This window comes from Diceros bicornis, chromosome 5, assembly GCF_020826845.1.
Source record: "Diceros bicornis minor isolate mBicDic1 chromosome 5, mDicBic1.mat.cur, whole genome shotgun sequence".
In the NCBI taxonomy this organism is placed as follows: Eukaryota; Metazoa; Chordata; class Mammalia; order Perissodactyla; family Rhinocerotidae; genus Diceros; species Diceros bicornis.
The window spans coordinates 69,574,049-69,586,520 of record NC_080744.1 but is presented as its reverse complement, the minus strand read 5'-3'; the positions used below and the strand labels follow the sequence as shown (position 1 = coordinate 69,586,520).

The window sequence follows — 12,472 nt, the reverse complement described above, 5'->3', positions numbered from 1 at the left end:
GTCAATACATGTAAAGAGCCTGGCATAAGCTAAAGGCTCAGTAAACATTACCTATTATTAATATTATCACATTAATTTGGTAATCAGCCATCTGATTGAATTGATTCTCTTTTTTCTACTAGTTTTTCACTTGATTCTCTTGGGTTTTCCAGATATGCAGTATAATCATAATTTTGATAATTTTGTTAACTTCTTTAATATTTTATATATATTTTTCTTTTGGAATAGCAATGGCTCACAGTTCCTGAACAATAATAAATAAAAGTAATTACCTGATGGGTATTTTACTTCTGACAGGCAAGAATATTTCTATTGTAAATGTAAATAATTGCTAAATTAAAATGCTATAGCATATCTACATCAACTGGTTATAGATAGTCCTCAATTTGTGGCATTTAAGTTGTTTCTTGACTTTTTCACTATTAAAAATAACATTAAAATAGTCATCTCTATATATAAATATTTGGGCATATTGTGCATATTTCACTGAGCAGCCTGAAGTCTGCAGTTACACTTACCCAATGGTGGAGTCTAAATCATTTTCTGTCACCAGTGGTGGAGTCTAAATCCTTTTCTGTCAAGTGACCCTCACAACAATCCTGAAAGAGATCTCCTCAGAACAAGAACCAGCACAGCCTTGCCAGAACCTGTTCTGTTAGAACAGGGTTTCTCTACTTCAGCTCTATCCACATTTTTGGATGAGGTAATTCTTTGCTGAGGGAGACTGTCATGTGCACTGAAGAATGTTTAACAGCATCCCTGGCCTGAATGCACTTGATGGCAGCAGCACCATCTCCCCAAGCTGTAATAACCAAAATGTTATCACATATCCCAAGACAAAGCCAAATGTTCCCTGGCAAAGACATCCCCAGCTGGATACTACGGTGTTAGGAGAATGAAATTCTAGGCATCAAATACAAAGCCCACAATCACAGGCATACAGTAATAGTTCAGATAAACTTGTTGTAGGCAGAGACTGAAGAGATAGAGAATGAAAATATAGGATAAAATACTCACTTTGCTTTATAAGGTGAGTCAGAGCCAGAATTTTTTGTTTCCATGAAACTCTCATATTCCTTGGCCCTGAAAAGAAAAAAGTTTTATAACTATTATTTTGCTGCTAATTTTTATAATAAACTAAAACTGAGGCTGTATTTTTCCTATCCCAGTATTAGAAACATTACTACATTAATTTTAACACTTTGATTTCTGAGACTGCTTCTTTAAAATACTATAAATGCTATCAAAAAAGACTGAAAAACACATATTTCCTCATAGGATAGAGAGTAGATTCACAAAAGCGCTTCTGAGTTTACCGACCTGGTACAGAATGGTGCTTATTTTTCAGAAATGGTAAAATCATGACAATTAAATTTGAAACCATATTAAGTTTCTGCAAGGTATTGAGGTGGCTGAACATCTACGTACTTCAAGAGGTATATAATGCAAAATTAAATACAGGTAAAGAATAGTCATTTAACTTCAGAAATAATTTAAAAGACAGTGGAAATAACTTGACCAGACATTCAAATATTTGTTTTGCTTTGCTTTTGTTATTTATATTGACTAAATACCAAAGGTCTGGAAAAATCTAAGTTAACACTTCTCTGCCATTGTCTATCTAGGCTCTACCTTGCCTGAACCAGTAGGTGATAGCCATCAACAGGTTATCAATCTAAGACAGGTGTCACTACAGCAATCCATTTATATTGACTTAATTTGTCAATTTTTCTTAGGGTCCTAGTCTTAAAGAATTAGTTCAGTGACCTATGATAGAATTAGTCACAATGTATAGAATCCAGATAGCAGGTGAAAATATAAACACTGCTTCATAAAAAACGTGAAAGATGTAAATTATAACAGGTCTAATGAGGAAAAAGCAAACTAGCAAAGGTTATGCTTGAGAACGAAGAATAATTAAATTAGAATTAAACATTAAATTATGTAGTGTTTCAACCTACGCATGCTCATTGCTATCAGCCAAAATATTAAGGCATATCAAAACGGGGAACTAACCACTTTGTAGTTGCAAGTAATTGTGACCTCATACAAAAGCTGGAAAAAATAGTAATTATGCAGAGTTGAATATGTTTCCCGCACTGTGTCAGGAGCTACACATTCATTGCCTCATACAGTCCTAAAAATTTGATATGGTATTATCCTCATCTTACAAAGAAAAAACTGGGGCTTAAGAAGATGGCTGTTATATTAAAACACACCTTTATCTAGTAGGGCTTAAAGTTGGAAAGACTACATCCATTCTCTCATTCATGTATACGTAACTAGAAAATTATCATCCAAAAAATCCTAACTTTACCTGAAATAGCAGTTAACCACTTTTTCCTAACTTGAATCTTGATTCACTTTTAACAATCAATTAAATATTCATTTTCCAGAGTCCCTACTCTGTATAAACTAAACTAGACAATGGGGGATAAGAAGAGGTATCTACATAGCAGGGATGAGGTATACACATAGCGGGAATATTAAAGGTATTTATTCTCCATAAGGAAGAGGAAGACATAACAGCATTAAAAGATACGTAATTCTACAAAGCAGAATAAGTGACAGACGAGTATTGTCATAAGTGCGCATTTCCAGCTAAGATGCTACAGTAAGTTTCCTGAAGTAAATGGAATGTGTACTTGTTTAAAAGATAGGTAGCATCTGAATACATAAAAAAAATGGCATTAATAGAGAAAAGTGAGCAAACGATGCTGAACACGTAGGAAAATATGAGTTATGCTAAGGGAACAGTGTACAGATCAATTTTGTTGGAGCAAAAGATCAAAATATGGGAATAGTCAGAGATAAGACTAAAAAGAATCCTTTCAGATACCCTATAAGTTCTCATGATTTACTTTTTAGATAATGACTCGCTTTATTAAGATTTTAAATTTTATTAGTGTAGTGTTATATACTACATTCCCTCATTTTCTTTTTTTAAATCATTTATTTTATTTTATTTTTTTGTGTGTGTAAGATTGTCCCTGAGCTAACATCTGCCAATCCTCCTCTTTTTTGCTGAGGAAGACTGGCCCTGGGCTAACATCCGTGCCCATCTTCCTCCACTTTATACGGGGCACCGTCACAGCATGGCTTGCCAAGCGGTGCGTCAGTGTGTGCCCGGGATCCGAACCGGCGACCCCCGGGCCGCCGCAGCGGAGCACACGCACTTAACTGCTTGCGCCACCGAGCCGGCCCCCTACATTCCCTCATTTTCAATCTCCATGTCATCTTGGTTATACTCTTTCTCAGCCGTAATGTGGGATATTTTTGTTTATTCCATTTTATTTTTTGTTAGCCTTTCACAGTTTACCAGTATTCTCAAAGAATTAGATCTTATCAACCTCTATTTGTTTTTATCTTCATAAAGATATAATACATTGTAAGTGCCACATGTATAAATAAATAAATACACCTACCTTATTTCCCATGAGGGTGATGTGAATGTTGTTCTAGCTCCCTGAGTTGTTTAGGCCATTTCTACTACAACTGATAAAATCATTTAAGGGTAAAATTTCATTCTGAGTAAAGTTTTGGCCATATTCCATAAGTTTCATGCTCTCACTGTCACAAATTTCAAATAGTTTCTAATTTCTATTTTGATTTATTCCTAAAAAACTCTTGCTTCAAACAATGTGTGATCCCTCCCCCCCAACCCCTTGGTTCCAAAGTGTTAATTTTTTTTATCTTTTTAATTTTTAAAAATTTTTTGGTCAGCTTTATTCAGGTGCAATTTACATAAAATAAAAAACTTTAAATTTTAAGTGTATAATGTGATGAGTTTTCACAATCAGGTTTACCAATACAACTGGAACCACAGTCATGATATGGAACATTTCCACCACCCTACAAAATTTTCTTGTCTCTTTGTAGCCACTTTCTTCCCCTGCCCCCCTCCTTGCTCCTAGCAACCATTCATCTGCTTTCTACCACTACAGCTTTCTGAATATCAAATTACTACACTCATACATATTCTATAATGTCTGAATTAATTCATGTAGCATAAATCTCTTGAGAGTCTTTCATACTGTTGAATATATTATTAGTTCATTCCTTTTTTACTGCTTTGTAGTATTCCATTGTTTGGACACCACAATTCGTTTATCAATTCACCAGTTGCATACTACACTTCTTTCCAGATTGCGGCTACTATAAATAAAGCTACTATGAATATTTGCAGACAAATTGTTGCACAGACAAATGTCTTAATTTCCCTTGGATAAACACCTAGGAGTAGGATCACTGGGTCATATGACAAGCGTATGCTTAACTTTAAACTATCAAAATATTTACCGAAGGGGTCATTCCAATTTGCATTTCTACAAGCAAAGTATGAGAGTTCTACTTGCTTTAATCCTTTGAAGAGTGTCTTGTTTAATTTCCTTATATTTGTGAATTTTCCAGATTTCCTTTTGTTATTGATTTCTAACTTCATTTCTTTGTGGTCAGAGAAGATACCTTGTATGATTTCAATATTTTAAGATTTATGGAAACTTGTGTTGTGGTCTAATATATGGTCTATGCTGGAGAATACGGCATGTACACTTGAGCAGAATATGTGTTCTGCTGTTTTGGCGTGGAATCTCTATACATCCGTTGAGTCTAGCGGTTCATAATGTCGTTCAAGTCTTTTATTTCCTTGTTGATTCTCAGTCTAGTTGTCCTATCCGTTATTGAAAGCGCGGTATTGAAGTCTCCAACTATTATCGTTGAACTGTCTATTCCTCCCCTCAATTCTGTCAGGTTTTCCTTTATATTTTTGGGGGCTCTGTTAGGTGCATATATGTTTTTAATTGTTACATCTTTTTGATGGATTAACCCTTTCATCATTACATAATATCCTTCTTTCTCTATTGTACAATTTCTGTCTTAAAATCTATGTTGTGTGATATTAATATAGTTACTTTGGCTATATTATTTTGCAGAGGGTACTCTTTGCATGGAATACCTGTTTCCATCTTTTCACATTAAACCACTTGGGTCTTTATATTTGAAGTGAGTTTCTTGTAGAGAGAATACAATTGGATCTTTTTTTTTTTAAATCCATTCTGCCAATCTGTGAGTTTCACTGGAGTCTTTAATGCACTTATATTTAATGTAATTACCTATGAGGATGGATTTACTTCTGCCATTTTGCTGTTTTCTATGTATTATATCTCTTTTGTCCCTCACTTCCTCCATTACTGCTTTCTTTCGTGTTTAGATGTTTTCTAGTGTATCATTTTCATTCCCTTCTCATTTCTTCTAGCATATATACATATTTAGTTATTTTCTTGGCAGTTGTTCTGGGAATGATAATTAATATCTTAATTCATAATAATCTAATTAGAATTAATACTTTGTTTCAGCAGTATACAAAACATTGTTCCTATATAGTTCTGTACCTCTTTTATGCTATTATTCCAAATTACATCTTTATATATGTGTGTCTATCAGCACAGGTTTATAATTATTGTTTGTACAGCTGTCTTTTAAATCAAATAAGAAAAATGAGGAGTTACAAACCAAAAATACATTTATACTGACTTTTATATTTATCTACGTATTTACCTTTACAAAGGTATTCTTTCTTTGTGTGGATTCAAGTTACTGTCTACTGTGTTTTCATTTCAGCCTGAAGGACTTCCTTAAGAGTTTCTTCAAGTGCAGGTCTACCAGCTACAAACTCTGTTTTTGTTTATCATGAAATGTGTTCATTTCTCCTTAATTTTTGAAGTTTTGCCAGATACAGAATTTTTGATTGACAATTTTTTTTTGTTTTTTTCTACCAGGAAATTGAATATGTTATCCCACTGCCTTCTGGCCTCTATAGTTTCTGATGAGAAATAAACTGTTGATTATATTGAGGATATTTCATATATGAAGAGTTGCTTCTCTTTTGCTGCTTTCAAGATTCTCTCTTCGTCTTTATCCTCTGACAGTTTGATTATAATTTGTCACAATGTGGATCTCTGAGTCTCTCCTACTTAGACTTTGTTGAGCTTCTTGGATGTGAAGATTCATATCTTTCATTAAATTTCAAAACTTTTCAGCCATTATTTCTTCAAATATTCTTTCTCTCCCTTTCTCTCTTTACTCTCCTTCTGGGACTCCCCTTATGTATATATCGGTACACTGGATGATGTCCCACTGGTCTTTGAGGCTCTGTTCATGTTTTTTCATTCTTTTTTCTTTCCCTTCCTTGGAGTGGATAATCTCAACTAACCTAACTTCAAGTTCACTGATTATTTAATTACATGTTGAACCCTTCAAGTGAATTTTTCATTTCAGTCACTGTATTTTCAAATAAAAAATTTCTATTCTTTAAAAAAACTTTTTTTGTCTCATTATTAATATTCTCCAATTTATTAGACATCATTCTCATGGTTTCCTTTAGTTCATTTAGCATATTTAAAAATTTTAATTTAAAGTCTTTGCCTAGTATGGCCAATGTCTGGGTTTCCCCAGGGACAGTTTCTGTTTTATTTTTTTTTCCTGTGTATGGGCCAATTTTCTTTTTCTTTGCATGTCTTGTGACTTTTTGCTGAAAACTAGACATTTTGAATACTATAACTTGGCAACTCTGGAAATGGGATTCTCCTCCCTCTCCAGGGTTTGTTTTTGCTACCTGATGTACTCGTATATTTGTTTAGTGACTTTTCTGAACTAATCTTATAAAGTTTGCATTCTTTGTCATTATGGCCACTAAAGTCTCTGGTCCACTAGTTTAGGGATCAACTAGTGATTCAAGAGATTTCCTTAAACACTAGGAACAACAACAACAAAAGTTCTAATCTAATCTTCGCAGACAGGCTGTGTGTGCGTTGCGGCAAGCGACAAGACGCAGTCAGGCAGTTCGCAACTCTGCCTTAGCCTTCACTTCCTGCTTGCATAGAAGCCTGACGGTCACCCACAGAAAAGACTTCAGGGCCCTCTTGGGTCTTTTCTGAGCAGGCATCCAACCCTGGGAATGCGGGTGGCCTTCTAGATTTTTCAGAGGATATAGCCATCCTAGTTGTCATGAAGTAGAATCTCATTATGGATTTGATTTGCATTTCCCTGATGACTAATGATGTTGAGCATCTTTTCATGGTTATATTGGCCATTTGTATATCCTGCTGGAGAAATGTCTACCCAGATCCTTTGCCCATTTATTACTGGGCCATTTGTCTTTTTATTAGCGAGCTATAAGAGTTCTTTATATATTCTGGATATAACTCCTCTATTAGCAATATGATTTGCAAATATCTTCTCTTACACTGTATGTTGTCTTGTCACTTGATGGTATCTTTTCAAGCACATTTTGAATTTTGATGTAATCCAATTTATCTTTTTTTGTTATTGCTTGCCATTTTATTTTATGGTTTCTGTTCAGTAAGGTCATCTCTTTTTTTTTCCTATAATTTCATTTATTGATCAAATCTTCTATGCTTTTTTCCTTTATCTGAATCAGTTTTACTCAACCAGGAGTCTTAACAACCATAAATAATGACTGTTTTGTTTCTCCCTTTCTGATCCTTATATTTTCCTGAACTGAATATAATCTCCAGTACAATATCAAACAGAAGTGATCAGTGGCAGATGTATCCTTCTCTATTCTTGAATGAGAATGCTTTCAATAGTTCATGACTAAGTATGATATTTTCTCTAAGGGTTTGGTTGATACCTCATCAAATCCCAGATATTTCCCTCAATAGTCTTATTCTGCAACAGGTTTTCTCTTGAATGAATATACTGCTTTTTCTAGATCCATTGAGGCAATCAGGATTTTTCTCCTTATTGTATTAATATGGTAAAAATTATACTGATTCATTTTTAAATGTTCAACCAACCCAGCATTCCAATAAACCCAAACTGGGATTTTTCTTCAAGCCTATAAACTATATTAATGACAAATTATTAGGTTATTTCTTATTCTTAAATTAGGGACATTTATGTATTTGGCTATATCCTTTAAAAATATTCCTAGTGTCATTCTAAATTCTTATATACCATTTACTATGAGCACTTTACATGAATTAACTTGATTTAATCCTCAGAATAAAGTTATGAGTTAGTTAACCATCTTACAGATGAGAAAACTGAGGTACTGAGAAGTTAAGAAGCTTGTTCAAGGTTGTATGACATAGATGGATTCAAACTCAAACTCAGGGTATTTAGAGCCGAAGTCTAATAGGAAACACCCATTTTGTTTTTGAAAACAGGAAGGAAGGGTAAAGAGGAAGAAAAACAGGGCTCTTTTGCCAGAGAGAGACATTTTATATGTTAGAATAAAGAAACTGATCACATACTGGAATTCTACTTTTAACAGAATTGAATCAAACCTATACTGAAATTGTCTAAGGACACCTTTCCTTTCAAATTCTTGTTTAACTAAAAACTCTCCCAACATAAACAAGACTTTGGATATTTGGTTACCCAGCAGGAACTAGAAAAGGCAGCTTTGGGGATCAAAGTAATTATCTTCCAGCACAGAACAACATTTTGCTGTTTGGTAACACCAATTGGAATTAAAACAAAGATGCGGCATGATAAAACTTGCGAGTTAGGCAAGGAAGAATCAGACAAGGGAAATGGACGACCTCTCTTGAGTGACCATCTTCATAACCATCATCTCATCATTGTTACTTTTTAAATTACTTTGTCTAAATGAAGAACGACATGGTGTCATGGAACACGGACATTAGAGACAGACAAAACTGAATTTGACTCTACCACCTGATAGCTACAAAGCCTTAGTCAGGTCACTTCTTTGAGTTACAGTTTTGTCAAATCTAAAATAAGCAGGATAATCTTAACCTCCCAGAATTATTATAAGGAATCAATGAGGAAATGGTTGAAAAATATTCGCCTAGAGAAAAACCAAATAAAAGTTAGTTCTCTTTACCCTTGAAATCTTATAAGGGCCCAGACAAATAAAATCTATATTCACATGTAAATATGCAGACATCAAAGACAATTATAATTGATTTCTTGATTATCCACATTTCTTATTGAAGTATCTATCTTCTAACCTATTCTAAATTTCCCTTCACATTCCATTTATGGCTTTTAATAATAATTATTCTAAAAGATTACTGATATTACTTTTCCCACATATTTCAAGGTAGCCTCATTATACACAACATAATTTAGGCACTGGGAAGGCTTATTCAATAGCAATTTAAAACTAGTAGAAAGTTCATGAAAAGTATAACTGAAACATAAAGATTTGTCTTTTTCCTTGCAATAGCTCAAGGTCTAAGCTAATAATTAGGTTTTTTATCTCTCCTTTCCAAAAGTAAATCTTGAGTTCCACTCAACTGAAAGCTAGCTGTTTGTTCTAAGAAAAGGAGCTGACCGAAACAGACTCTAAACCAAATTATTCAATTTCTCACCCCCATTACTGGATATTTTAGGACCCAATAGTATACTATTTTGGATATTTATAAAATATGTCACAGGTTTATATGTTTTGTTTTGTTTTGTTTTTTTGTGAGGGAGATCAGCCCTGAGCTAATATCCGTGCTAATCCTCCTCTTTTTGCTGAGGAAGACTGGCTCTGAGCTAACATCTATTGCCAATCCTTCTCCTTTTTTTCTTCCCCAAAGCCCCAGTAGATAGTTGTATGTCATAGCTGCACATCCTTCTAGTTGCTGTATGTGGGACACGGCCTCAGCATGGCCGGAGAAGCGGTGCGTAGGTGCGCGCCCGGGGTCTGCACCCGGGCTGCCAGTAGCAGAGCGCGCGCACATAACCGCTAAGCCACCGGGCCGGCCCACAGGTTTATATGTTAAATGCAGTCTGAAATGTCTTTCAGAACATGAGACAAAAGTTTTTCTATTTATAACCTAAGTGATATCTTAGATAATAAGTATTATTACAGAGATATACAAACAATACAAACATTATTACAGAAATAAAGTTTTGCTTAGAATTAAATTTCCTGTGTCCCATTCTTCATTTTTAATCTTGCCAATTTTTAAAATAACCAAATCACTTTAATTTCACAGAAAACTAAATGAAATCTGATTTAATACTATTATTTCTTCTTTAGATAGCTTCTATATATTTATTTTTTCATTTATTCATTAATTCAAATATTTACTGAGTATCTACAACGCGTCAAAAATTATTCTAAGCATTAAACACATAGTATATAAAAAGGTCAACAAGGTAACTGTTCTTATATGAGAGTTTACAGTAGGGGAAATAAACTAATAAGGTAATAGCTGAGAATAAGAGATACTATGAAGAAAACAGGATAATATAAAGTGACTGAATATATGTACATGTGTTGAGGAGTTGTGGGATTTACAGAGAGCATAATGAAGCAATGTCCTTGAGAAGTAAGTCTTTAAGCAGAAACCTGAATGATGCAAAGGAGCTAGTCCTAGGGAAATCTGGGGACAGCTCAGACTGGGTACAGGGAACATCAAGTGCCAACAAATTAAGGTATATTCAAGGAACAGAAGGGCAGCAATGGAAAAACAAATACAGAATTATGCTTATTATATAAACATGCTACACCATTAAAAATGCTTTCTTGAAAGTCACCAATGATCTCTGTTAGTACCAAATATGATGGTTTTTGTTTTTTTTTTTGTGAGGAAGATCAGCCCTGAGCTAACATCCATGCTAATCCTCCTCTTTTTGCTGAGGAAGACCGGCTCTGAGCTAACATCTATTGCCAATCCTCCTCCTTTTTTTCCTCCAAAGCCCCAGTAGATAGTTGTATTTCATAGTTGCACATCCTTCTAGTTGCTGTATGTGGGACACGGCCTCAGCATGGCCGGAGAAGCAGTGTGTCCGTGCGCACCTGGGATCCGAACCCAGGCCGCCAGTAGCGGAGCGCGCGCACTTAACTGCTAAGCCACGGGGCCGGCCCCTGACGGCTTTCTCTCTGTATTCATTCTCCTTGACCTTCCTGCCACTATATTTTACAGCTCACTATCACTGCCTTTTTCAAGTTCTCATCTCCTTTAATATCCATTTAACAACTGTTATGTACTCTCACTGTTGCAATTTTAATATTATAATGATGAATGCTAAATACATAATTAGAAGTTCAACTTTCACCTTGTCCTCTATATCTTTAAAACCAAACTCATTCTTACCACCGTACATCCACTTCACTTCATTTCTCAAATAGTACCTTGGACTGAATTCAAAGTTGTTTTCTATTCTTCATTTTCTTTTTTCAAATAATATAGCACCAAAAATATTAATATTATATTAAAATAGTTGATTACTTTCTTTCCTCTTAATTTATCCTACAGTATACTGTAATGTAGGCCCTATCACCACATGCCTGGATTAGGTAAAAATAATCTCCTATTCACTCAAGTTCTCAACCTTTTAATCCTATCAGCACAGCACAGGTGACAAATCTTCCCAAATCACTAATTTCCCTTGGATATCTATCTATGGCGGCTCCTTTCCAAAAAGATCTAGTCAATCAGCTAACTAGCATTCAAGGCTCTCTGTAATTTGACCCTATTCTACCTAATCAATTTTAAATTCTTTAACATCATCACCTGCATTTTATAAATTTGGATTTGCATATTCCACTTCTGAGACATTCTGAGACTCTTTTTCTTGAGATTTTTTTTGAGACATTTCACCAGTTAGGATATTACTGCCAGGTGGCAGTATAGCTTGATTAATACCTGCATACACTAATGCAGAAGGCAAGGAATAGGAGGAAATTATTACTTTTACAAAAACACATTTCAATTACAAAGGATAAGTACAGGCTTACACATGGGAACACTGTCTACCAGTTCCTCTGGGATATCCCTTGGAGAGCTCAAACCCACTCACGGTAGCCTCGGCCAAATTATCCCAATCTGTGCCCCTATTTCTTTTTTTTCCCCCAACTTCAGTGAGATATAATTGACATACAGCATGGTGTAAGTTTAAGGTGTACAACGTGATGATTTGATACAGGTATATACTGCAAAATGATTACCACAATAAGGTTAGCTAACACCTCCACCACCTCACATAATTATCATTTTGTGTGGTGAAAACATTTAAGAACTACTTTCTCAGCAACTTATCAAGTCTATAATATACTATTGTAACGGCGGGCCCTCCAGGGCCAGTTCAAGTGACTCCATCTCTTATCAACAGAGTGATTAAAAATTGCCTTTCAGAAAATCTGCAGTCATGAAGCCAGGGCATGCGCAAAGAAGAAATTGTGACCTGAAATGATCAAGGAACCAAAGATCCTCCATCTCATAGAACCCAAGCACTGGGACATGACCGGAACTTGAAAGTCAGACTCTTATCAGAAGTGAAGGGTCCCTCATTCAGGAAGATCTGGTGTTAAAATTCCTTCCCCACCTCATCAAAAATGTTTAGAAACCTATCATAAAAGTTTAGAACCTCATCATAAATGTTTAGAACTCTGTCACGAATGTTTAAAACTTTACCATAAATGCTTGAAGCCCACCAATCAAAATCTAACCCACCAGCATTTCTGTTATGCCAGCCTGTTCTCCCA

At 34.9% G+C, this 12,472-nt stretch overlaps 1 protein-coding gene across 5 annotated transcripts in view; it reads right to left on the bottom strand.

The window, feature by feature from the left end:
• SCAPER (S-phase cyclin A associated protein in the ER) overlaps positions 1 to 12,472 on the bottom strand; it is a 440,234-nt gene that overhangs the window by 238,286 nt on the left and 189,476 nt on the right. For all 5 annotated transcript variants that reach the window (XM_058542151.1, XM_058542150.1, XM_058542152.1 and 2 more), the window contains one exon: positions 1,018 to 1,083. In XM_058542151.1, the coding sequence (XP_058398134.1) occupies positions 1,018 to 1,083 (66 nt within the window). The remainder of the gene's footprint in view (positions 1 to 1,017; positions 1,084 to 12,472) is intronic.